Source organism: Schistocerca serialis, chromosome 1 (assembly GCF_023864345.2).
Source record: "Schistocerca serialis cubense isolate TAMUIC-IGC-003099 chromosome 1, iqSchSeri2.2, whole genome shotgun sequence".
NCBI lineage: Eukaryota > Metazoa > Arthropoda > Insecta > Orthoptera > Acrididae > Schistocerca > Schistocerca serialis.
The window spans coordinates 910,079,001-910,091,369 of NC_064638.1; the positions used below are offsets into that span (position 1 = coordinate 910,079,001).

Here is a 12,369-nt window from a genome sequence, read left to right on the forward strand (position 1 = left end):
CTAGTGACGGCGAAAATATAGTTTAAAAATTATTTTCTGAGGGTTTTCTTGGCAACCTCCCATGAACTAATGGTGCCTCCATAAGTGTCATCAAGCCCACCGTACACCACATCAAATGCAAAAAGAACCAACCGATTGGCTCCATTTGCCTAAATAGGAGGAATTGTAAGATATTCATACTTTGATCCTGTCTGTAGGATACTGGCACTAAGAAGATACTTCTGTTGAGTGCACAAATGATCCCTAGTCGAAGGGCTACCCAAAAATCTTGATCCCATCCTTTTATCACCAAAAGAACATCACGTATGAGCACCGTAAAATCCCTTTATAATGCGCGGCATTCTGGAGAGTATGAAGTAAGCATGCTATCACAGACATACGGATTACATAACTTCTCCTTCTTGAGCTGATAATTAATCAAACTTTATGAGCCCCTTCCCCTCGTAGTTGTGAAAATTTCTGACAGCTTATCACCATTCAGCAGTCGGACTGTTCCCTCCACAGCCTGGAACGCCTGCGAGCGTCCTTGTCAGTAAGTGCAGAGAGGTTCTCGGCTGTTGCAGGAGCGAGGCGAGGCAGGCGCAGGCATGGCGGGCGAGCAGCCGCGCCAGGGGCAGCCGGCCGCCCCTCCGCCCCCGCAGCCGCCCCCGCAGGCGCAGCCGCAGCCGCAGGCAGACGCGGCCGCCGGCAAGTACGCCGCCGTCGTGGTGGCGCTGACGCCGGCCAGGCCCCGCGAGACCTGGGCCAAGAAGGTCGAGTTCCTGCTCGCAGTAATCGGCTTCGCCGTCGACCTCGGCAACGTCTGGCGCTTCCCCTACATCTGCTACCAAAACGGCGGCGGTGAGTCTCCTCTACTATGCACTCTTTTGCTGACAGCATCATGTTCTAGTGGCCAGGATGTATGCCTACGTATATGACAATATCGTGGCTTCGATTCACAGTGACAGCCTCACATTATACTTACATGAAACCTAAGACGAGGTCCAGAGCACATCCCATTATACCAAGTCTAGTCTGCTACGATCTGCTCAAGTCTCTCCTCCCCCATTACATTGACCTCCACCCTCCAAAAATCCGAACGTCCCTTTCAACCGCACCTCAACCAGTGGTTCCTCGGCATCAACCTTTCCAAGACTAAAGCAATAATTTTAGGACGAAACATCCACAGCTTCTACGTCTTCTACCTCGCCATTGCCATTTCTGACTGACCTATTCAATTAAATAACAAACTGAAACACTTCACACCAACCGTCGATTGCAGTTATTAATTATATGGCAAAGAGTTCTCAACAGATTGAAATTACTAAAAACACTAACCAGCAGAACATAGGTGAAAGAACTCTTTCACTTCTCATCTATAGGACCTAAATTTGACGTAAGCTCTCTTATGTCAATGTCGCTTAGATTTCCTCTTCGACAATTTGTAAACCCTCAGAAGCCATGCATACCACGTCGCCTTACATATCTAACCTTCCCACTTCGAATAAATAAACATGTTCATAAGGATATGAACATGTTTATTTCACTTCACCTCTTCTGAAGTGGTCACCTTTGCTTTTGGTGCGTTTTTCCTAAACTTGACGATTCATCCATATCAATCATCGTACTCTATCACACTTGAAGCTTTCACCTATACTTTCTGCACAGGTCATATCTTTAATGACCTCCTTAATCCGAGTACGAAATCCACCCATCCTTCTAGCTTTAACAGAATATCCCTGTTCCTTTCCATGTCCTCTTAGTCCTACTTTTCTCCCTCCCTTCCCAACAGCTAACTTAGGGTCAACTTTCTCATCTTTTCCATTCAGTTTCTCCGTTTTTTCCTCGTCAGTCTTCTGGCTGGTTTCATGCAGCCCATCACGACTTCATCTCATAGTAGCACTATCACCCATATTCTTAATTATTAATTGTATGGATTCCTGTACTTGTCTTGCTCTGCAGGTTTTACTCTCTACAGATCCCTTTTAGTACCATGGAATATATTGCGTGATCTCTTGACATGTGTCGTATTATCCTTCTGTCTCTTCTAGTTAGTTTTCCATATGCTCCTTCCCTCATCCATTCTGTGCAGAACCTCTTCATTTCTGAGAATGTCAGTACACTTAATCTTCGACATTCTTTTGTAACACCACATTTGCTACGCTTCAGTTTTCTTCTTCTCTTTTTCCCACGATTCATGTTCAGTGCTGTACTCCAGAGGAACATCTATACAAATTTCAGCCTCAAATTGAGACCTCCGTTTGATACTAGTAGATTTTTTGTTGCGATGGAGTCCTTCTTTACCTATGATGTTCTGCTTCTTATATCCACCATGTTTCATCTGCCCTGCAGTACTCTGCTTCGAAGGCAACAAAAATCATCCATTATGTCGTCCTCGATATTGATCTTAAGTTTATCGATAATGTTGTTCCTACTATACATTAACACTTTCGTGTTTCTCAGTCCATATTCTTCGCACCTCAGACTGTTCATTCCTTACAATGGGTCCTGTATTCTTCTCCACATAGTAATGCCATCGGCGAACCTTATCGTTGATATTTTGTCTCTATATCCAAGCACATTATCTCTCTCTTCACCTTTCCTAAAGGCGAATTTTCTGTTTCTACTCTTCTGTAATATTACTCTTGACAGCAACGTGGGACCATGAGCTGATTGTGCGATAGTTTTACTACTTATCTGACTGTGTTTATCTTAAGAATTATGTCTGTGGTGCTGTGCCGAAAGTTCGATGGCATTTATCCAGTCACATATATTCTACAAGTTAACTTGAATAATCACTTAGTTGCCACTTCCATCAATGACTTAAAAATTCTGCAGGAAGGATACGCATCTTTTCCGTCTTATTTTATTCCAAATCTTCCTCATATCTGTGAAACTCTGACTCTGTTAGTGTATGTACCATGTCTTCCAAATTTACATCCATTCCTTCTTCTATAATGTCAGGAAACGGTTCGTCTGTTCTTAAAGTTCCTCAAGACACCATTTCAATTAATCCGCTCTCCTCTGCGTTTAAGTTGGATTTCTTTACACTTTTATTGTTGACAGCTTTACTTTTAATTTAACCAAAAGTTATTGTGACTTTTGTATTTGCTGAATCTGTCCTTTTCGATTTCCCCACGTTTTTTCCTGTAACCGATTCCCTTAGATGAACTTTCTATTGACTTCATTCCTAAGCGACTTACGTTACTGAATTAAATTTTATCCAGAAATATTTTTGTGTCATCTTCTTTCGTCGATCCATTGAAATACTCCTGTTACAAAAGATTCCTTCATAGCTACCTGCATTGTACCTGTGTGTGTAGTAGAAGCTACAGACTAGAAGAGCATCAAAAGCACATTATTCTCTTGTGATTTACAAACAGTGTATTTGTTATTACTAGTTGAAGGTTACTGCAGAACTCGAAATTTTTCTCATTTCTATTTCCTACTACAAGCCTGTATTCTCCAGTAACACTGTTACTGTTCCTTCTCCTACTACACCGTTCAAATCCACATGATTATGAGATTGTCGTGTACCTTTATACGATGAGTTTTACGTTCAATGCTCTCACATACTCTACCTCTTCGGTGACCTTTGTTGTGGGTTTTGGTTTGCTGTCCAGTCTGATGAGAGTAATTCTACCACTGAATTGTTCACAGTATCTCACTCTTTATCCCTAGTTTACTATGAATAACGAATCATACTTCAGTTACATAGTTTTCTGTTACTATATCTATATATATACCTCATTCGAGCAATCACAGAGTCAGATTTGCACCTGGTGATCAAAATTGTTACTAATTTTTCCCACCTTAAATCAGTTTCACATTAACGCATTACCTACCATGTTTCGCTGACATACAATAATCACAGCCCACACTGGACCTCTCTGAGTAGCTGCATTTTAAGTATAAAAACCAGATAGTAATGTAAATTTCGTCAACAATTCCGGATTGTCAACATTGTTATTATGAACATTGTTGGGCGTAGTGTTAGTTGCGTAGTTACTGTCACAATTTATAATGACGCCCGCCTGACGAATGAGAGATACACGGCGCAGTCAGTGGCTGACTACGCAAATAGAGTGACTGCCACAAATAGCCATGGTCTGGCGTCCTGCAACCACAGAAACATTGCTGAGAAATCGTCTCGGAAAAAAATGGTCGGAAGGATTTTTTTTTACCGTAGAAGTAATGTCTCTTGTTGTGGCGTTCAGTCCAAAGAATGGTTTTTTGTAGCACTCCATCCTACTCTAACCTCTGTAAGTCTCTTCATCTTCGAGTAACTTCTGCAACCAAATCCTTCTGAATCTGCTTGATGGATTCCTCCTTTGGTTTTCCTCTACTATTTTTAACCCTCCTGTACTAAACTGGTCATCTCTTGATGTCTCAGAATATGTCCTACCAATCGATCCCTTCTTCTAGTCAGATTGTGCTACAACTTTCTTTACTCCCCAGTTCTACTCAGTACTTCCTCATTAGTTACGTGATGTACACATCTAATTTTCTGCATTATTTTGTAGCACGTTTAAAAACTTCTATTTCCTTCTTCTATAAACTGTTTAAAGTCCTTGTTACATTTCTATACATAGCTACACTCCATACAAATACTTTCAGAAAACACTTGTTAACACTTAAATCTATCTTCGCTGTTAACAAATTTCCCTTCTTCAGAAATGCTTTCCTTGCAATTGCCAGTCTACATTTTATATCCTCTCTACTTCGTGCGACATAAGTTATTTTGCTGCCCAAATGCATAACTGATTTACTACTTTAAGTGCGTTGTTTCCTAAGATAATCGCCTCAGCATCACCTGATTTAATACGACTATGTTCTACTGTTTTACTTTTATTGATGTTCATCTCATATCCTCCTTTCAAGACACTGTCCATTTCGTTCAACTGCTCTTCCAAGTCCTTTGTTGTCACTGACAGAATTACAATGGCTTCGTCAAACCTCAGAATTTTCATTTCTTCTCCCTGAACTATAAATCCTACTCCAAGTTCTTTTTTTCTTGTTTCCACCACTGCTTGTTCAATGAACAGATTGACTGACACCTGGGACAGGCTACAACCCTATCTCACTCCGGTCCCAACCACTGCTTCCCTTTCATGCCCCTCGATTCTTATACATGCCGTCTGGTTTCTGCACAAGTTGTAAATAGCCTTTTGCTCCCAGTGTTTTACTACTGCTACCTTCAGGATGTCAAAGAGAGTATTCCAGTCAACATTGTCAAAAACTTTTCCTAAGTCCATAAATGCTTAACCTATCTTATAAGACAAGTCCTATGGTCAAATGCTTCAAATGGCTCTGAGCACTATGGGACTTAACATCGGAGGTCATCAGTCCCCTAGAACTTAGAACTACTTAAACCTAACTAACCTAAGGACATCACACACATCCATGCCCGAGGCAGGATTCCAACCTGCAACCGTAGCAGTCTCGCGGTTCCGGACTGAGGCGCCTAGAACCGCACGCCACCTCGGCCGGCTAGGGTCAACATCGACTCATGTTCCTACATTTCTCAGGAATCCAAAATGATCTTCTCCAAGGTCGATTTACATCAGTTTTTCAATTTCTCTCTAACGATTTCATGTTATTTTTTTGCAACAATGACTTATTAAACTGACTGATCGTGAATTTTCACATCTGTCAGCAATTGCACTCTTTGGAATTGGAATTACTATATTCTTCTTGAAGTCTAAGGGTATCTCGCCCGTCTCATACGTCTTGCGTGCGAGATGGAATAGGTTTGATATGGCTTGCTGTCCCAAGGCGACCAGTAGTTCCGACGGAATGTCATCTACTCCCGAATTAAATCTTTCAGTGCTCTGCCAAATTCTTCACGTAGTATCATATCTCCTATCTCATCTTCATCTACGTCCTCTTCCGTTTTTATAATACTGCCGTCAACCACATCTCCCTTGTATAGATCCTCTATGTACCCCTTCTATCTTTCAGCTTTCTTTTCTTTGCTTAGGACTGTTTACCATCAGACCTCTTGATATTCGCAGAGCTGCTTCTCTTTTCCCCAATTACCTCTTTAATTTTCCTGTATTTGGTGCCTATCTTTCCTTTAAAGAGATATGATTGTTCGTCTTTTTATCAAATAAATTCAGTATTCTTGTGTCACCCAAAGATTTCTACTAGACCTCGTCTTTTTACCTATTTGATCTTCTTCTGCCTACAGTATTTCATCTCCCAACGCTACACATTCTTCATCTACTGTATTCCTTGTCCCCGTTTATCCAGGTCCCATATCCTTAATTTCGTACCTTTTTCCAATTTCTTTACTTTTAATCTATAGTTCATAGCCAATAAATTGTGGTCAGAGTGCACATATGCACCTGGAAATGTTTACAATTTGTAATCTAGTTCCTAAATCTCTGTCTTATCATTATATAAATAATATGAAATCTCCCAGTGTCTCCAGGTCGCTCCCACGTATACAACCTTCTTTCATGATTCTTAAACCTAGTGTTACCTATGATTAAATTATTCTCTGTGCAAAATTCTACCAGGCGGATTCCTCTCTCATTCCTTTCTCCCAGTTCTTCTTCACCCGCTATTTTTCCCTCTCTCTTTCTCTACTCGCGAATTCCAATCCCCCATCACCATTAAATTTTCGTGGCCCTTAACTATAAGAATAATTTGTTTTATCTCATCATAGCTGTGGGGCTAGCTGACATATGAACTTGTACTACTGTGGTGGGTGTGGGCTTTGCGTCTCTCTTGCCCACAACAATGCATTTACTATGCTGTTCGTAGTAGCTTATCCGCATTCATATTTTCTTATTTATTATTAAACCTTCACCTTAATAGCCTCAACTTGATTTTACATTTATAGCCCTGTATTCACTTGACGAGAAGTCCTGTTCCTCCAGCCACAGAACTTCCCTAATTCCAAGTATGTGTAAATTTAAGCTACCCATTTCCCTTTTTAAATTTTCTAACCTGCTTACTCGATTAAGAGATCTTATATTCCACGATCCCATATGTAGTTTTGTTTCTTCTGATAACGACATCCTCGTGAGTAGCCCCCCCCCCCTTCCCTTTAACCATACAGTGGAACTGCAAGTCAACGGAAAGGTTACGGTTGCAGTTTCCCCTTGCTTTCAGCTGTTCGCAGTACCAGAACAGCGAGGCCGTTTTGATTAAAGGCCAGATCAGTCAATCATGGAGACGGTTGCTCCTGCAACTACTGAAAAAGCTGCTGCCCCTCTTCAGGTACCACGCTTTCGTCTGGCCTCTCAACAGGTACCCCTCCGTCGTGGTTGCACCTGCGTCTGTATGTATCAATGAGGCACGGAAGCCTCCCCACCAACGGCAAGGTCCATGTTTCCTGGGGAAAAGTTATGTCGGTAATTCTAATATGACGATTATGTTTTCAGCTAAAATTTACACCATGAACACTACACTTTTTCACGAACTTTCAGATGTTAGTCAGAATGAACTGTAGGTTTACAAGGAAGACAATGGAACTCAAACAATTTTGCAATATTTTTAGGCCGAGTTAAAATGTGCTGGGCCGAATTGTTACTGAGGTTCTTTTCCGTCTTAGCTAATTGCCAGACACCCCCGATTCTTTAAAGAATCGAAATGCTATGTATAAAACAGTTTCAAATTTACGGATACCTTACAAATGAGTTAACCTATTAAATATTTGACATTGAGGGAGTAAGTGAAGAAAAGTTTACAAAAAGTTTTAAATTAAGAGTAAAGTTTGTTGGAAGTGGCTAAGTGCTTTCATTATCAAATACTAACCGAATATAATATGGTTAATTTCCGCGCCGCGAGTAACGCTGCCTCGAAGCATATGTGCAGTTTCTAACTGTAATACTTGATTTATTACGTCAAACCTGTAAACTGAAATTATTTTTTTTAAATAGTCGAGTATGATAGTGTGTGAAATTTTTATATTCGGTCAATAATTATATGAAATACTGAAAATCAAATTCTTGCTGCCCTGTAAGTCATTAGATAGGCAACCTGCAACTCAAATTCGGTGACGGGATGATCGTTTCAGTCGTTCAGTGATACAGATACGCCACAATTAATAATTTTGGTACAAATTACCATTGGGTGCCGGGCAACCCAAACGCTGTGGTGAATTCAATCTCTCTACTGTATCGCTTCTTATACTGGTAGTAGCCATAGACCATAGGAAGAGAGACTCTGTGGAGTCTTGGGATACAAACAACAAGTTGACAGCCACATTGCGAGCCACGTGACTGGTTGCACAGAGCACTGTGTACTACGCTGCATTAAATATGAGGATCGTTCAATAAGTAATGAAACACTTTTTTTCCGAAAGCAGGTTGGTTTTATTCAGGATTCGAATACATCATATTAATCTCCACTCGTTTGGCTTCAAAACTCTGTTTTTCAACATAATCTTCGTTCAATGCGACGGTCTTACGCCACGTTACTGGCAGGGCCCGTATGTCTTCATGGCACCACTCTACTGGCCGACGTCAGAGCCAACGTCTTGCTGCATCAATAAACTCCCCAACATCCACATACTGTCTCCCTCGGAATGCATCCTTCATGAACAAACAGGTGGAAGGCGGAAGGTGAAAGACCCGGGCTACAGCATGGATGAGGAAGAACAGTCCAATTGAGTTTTGTGCTTGTCTCTCGGATGCGCAGACTTGCGTGAGGCCTTGCGCTGCCATGGAGAAGAAATTCGTTTGCATTATTGTTGCGACGAACACGCTGAAGTCGTTTTTACAACTTCATGACGGTAGCACAATCCACTTCAGAGTTGATCGTTGCACCGTGAAGGAGGACATCAAACAGAATAATCCCTTCCGAGCTCCAGGAGACCATCATGACTTCAGCAGCTGAGGGTGCGGCTTTGAACTTTTTCTTCGGAGGAGCGCTGGTGTGGAGCCACTCCATGAGTTGCCTTTTTATTTACGGTTCTAAGTGATGCTGTTCGACAAAAAATTGTCACAAACGGCCTCGTAACGCCCCTGCAGATCCGCACAGATGGCCCTTCGTTGCTCTTCATGGTCTTCTGTTCGGCGGCGAGGAACACATCAGGCACACGCATCTGAGTACCCCATCCGGTAAACGAGTGTGTCAGCACTAGCTACAGAGACGTCCAGTTGAGCAGTGAGATGTTGGATTGTGATCCGAAAATCACCTCGGTTGAGACTGCCGGTGAGTTCCAGCATTTTAGGATTGTAGGAGTCACAGTTGTTGCGGCCAGCCGATCGGCACGCGGGAGATCGGACATGTTTGAGCGACCTCGTCGCGACGATGGCAGACGCCTCGCCACACGACTCACCGTGCTTTTGATTATGGCCAGGTCTCCATTTACATTCCACAAAAGGCTATGAAGATATACGATGCTCTGGTTTCCCACCTAGAGATGGTTCAAAAGACTCTAACAAGGGAACGTCCCCATCGCACCCCCCTGAGATTTAGTTATAAGTTGGCACAGTGGATAGGCCTTGAAAAGCTGAACACAGATCAATCGAGAAAACAGGAAGAAGTTGTGTGGAACTATGAAAAAAATAATCAAAATATACAAACTGAGAAGACCATGCATAAGACAAGAAACATCAAGGATAGTGACAGCTCAGCAGCGCCGTGGTCCCGTAGTTAGCGTGAGCAGTTGCGGAACGAGAGGTCCTTGGTTCAAGTCTTCCCTCGAGTGAAAATTTAATTTTTTTATTTTCAGACAATTATTATCTGTCCGTCCGTCCGTCCGATGCGATCACTTTTTTGGGAGTGATTATCACATCCACAAGAAAACCTAAATCGGGCAAGGTAGGAGAATCTTTTTACGCATTCGCCAGGTGTACAAGTTAGGTGGCTCGACAACATATTCCTGTCATGAGACGCACATGCCGTCACCAGCGTCGTATAGAATATATCAGACGTGCTTTCCTGTGGAGGAATCGGTTGACCTATGACCTTGCGATCAAATGTTTTAGGTTCCCATTGGAGAGGCACGTCCTTTCGTCTACTAATCGCACGGTTTTGCGGTGCGGTCGCAAAACACAGACACTAAACTTATTACAGTGAACAGAGACGTCAACGAACGAACGGACAGATCATAACTCTGCGAAAATAAAGAAAGTAAAATTTTCACTCGATGTGAGACTTGAACCAAGGGCCTCGCGTTCTGCAGCTGCCCACGCTAACCACGGGACCGCGGCGGTGCTGAGCGCACATTAACCTTGATGTTGCCTATCTTGCACAGGACTACGCAGTTTGTATATTTTGCTTATTTTTTTCATACTTCCGTACAACTTCTTCCTGTTTTCTCGATTGATCTGTGTTCAGTTTTTCAAGGTCTATCCACTGTGCCAACTTATAACTAAATCTGACGGGGGTGCGATGGGGAGGTTCCCTTGTAAGCACTATGGGACCTAACATCTGAGGTCATCAGTCCCCTAGACTTTGAACTACTTAGACCCAAGTAACCTAAGGACATCACATTTGAACCTGCGACCGTAGCAGCAGTGCGGTTCCGGACTGAAGCACCTAGAACCGCTCGGCCACAGCGGCCGGCTCCACCAACTCAATTACAGCTCTCTACTTGGAATGCTGGAATGCACCTCCGTTAGACGCCATTTCGAAAGCTACGTATAGCGCCGCGCCCTCCCGGAACTTAATAAAGCTGCATTGGCTGAAGGCTGAATATTGCGCGATGCCGTACAACAAATTCTTCACTTTTTCAACCGAAAATGGCTGAGAAAAATAAGAAAGTGTGCATTACTTATTGAACGACCTATGTAAGATACAGCAATAAAAAAGGTTATTATAATTAACTGCAAGAACTGACACAGGTGCGACTATACAATAATAAAACCAAAATCGTTCCAGCAAACTTAGATCCTCAAACTAGTCATTTACGAGATTGCTGCGAATGTATGATTACTGCTCACTACTGACAGTATTATGATATTTTTTAGTAATCAGCACAAAACTTGAAACATAAATTTTTCGAATAAATCAGCATGTAAGAGACCTCAAATTTCACTCGTCAACCCTGTTTAGGAAATGAGCATGTATGACATCACACTGGCATATTTTTTCCGTTGATATAAGATGGCGTCTAACGCGCCATTGTGGCCCAAGATGGCTAGGTCGAGCAGGGCCAACATCTTAGCCTTCAAGATGATTTGACCTCCGTCCTCTGGATTGTTCTGCAAGAGTGAATTCAAAAATGCTCCCGCAGATGAGGTTGAAGAACTGGAGCTGCAAACAGTACAGTCTTGTGAAGTCACGAGATAACCGTGAGGTGTTCGAAAGTTTTCTTAACTCACTGCGGAGATAAGAGTAGTGTTTCATCCAAGCGCAGAGACGCCACGTGGAACATTATCTTCAACGGTGCGAGTCTATAGTAAATTTCATAATGTAGCGCGTTGAAGCGGTAATGCATTTCAATTCATTATAGAACAAGGGTGAAGTTTAAATGGAAATCGATGGGATCTTGAACGAACAGACTACGTCATAATTATATTAGTATTGACTAAGACAATATTTCATACCGGAGTCAGTGGCTGCCCGAAACCATACATCTCCAATTAATTCCTACTTCAAATTCATCTTTTAATGAATGACATCGGGGATAGGCTACAACCGTCTCTCACTCCCTTCGCAACCACTGTTTCCCGTTCGTGTCTCTGGACTCTTGTAACTGCCACCTGGTTTCTGCACAAGTTGTAAATAGCCTTCTACAACCTGTATTTTACTGCTGCTACCTTCAGAATGTCAAGGAAACTATTCCAGTCGACATTGTCAAAAGCTTTCTTTAAGTATACAATGCTACAAACGTATATTTGCATTCCCTTGCCATATGTTCTATGAGAAATCCTAATGTCAGTATTATCTCGCTATTCCTACATTTCTCTAAAATCCAAACTGATCTTCCCCGAGGTCGGCTTCTATCAGTTTTTCCATTCTTCAGTAAGGAATTCCTGTTAGTATTTTGTAACCATGACTTACTAAATTGATAGTTCGGTAATTTTCACACCTGTCAGCAATTGTTTTCTTTGTAATTAGAATTACTATATTCTTGAAGTGTTGTGATATTTCGCCCACCTCATACATCTTGCACACAAGATGGAATAGTTTTGTCATGGCTGGCTCTCCAAAGGCTATCAGTAGTTCCGACAGCGTATCGTTTACTTCCAGGGCCCTGTTTAGACTTGGGTCTTTCACTGCTCTGACAAATATTCTCGCAGTATCATTTCTCCCATCTCATCTTCATCTACGGCCTCTCCCTTTTTTATAATACTGGCTTCAAGTACATCTCCCTTGTATAGACCCTCCATGTACTCCTTCCACCTGTCAGCATTCCCTTCATTGCTTAGGACTGGTTTACCATTTGAGCTTTTGATATTCATAGAGCTGCTTCTCTTTTCCCCAAAG

At 42.1% G+C, this 12,369-nt stretch overlaps 1 protein-coding gene across 1 annotated transcript in view; it reads left to right on the forward strand.

The window, feature by feature from the left end:
• The first annotated feature begins 587 nt into the window (after positions 1-587).
• Positions 588-12,369, forward strand: part of LOC126446060 (sodium-dependent serotonin transporter) — a 507,897-nt gene continuing 496,115 nt past the window's right edge. The window contains exons 1-2 of the mRNA XM_050090978.1: positions 588-620; positions 672-840. Coding sequence (XP_049946935.1) covers positions 588-620; positions 672-840 — 202 coding nt within the window. The remainder of the gene's footprint in view (positions 621-671; positions 841-12,369) is intronic.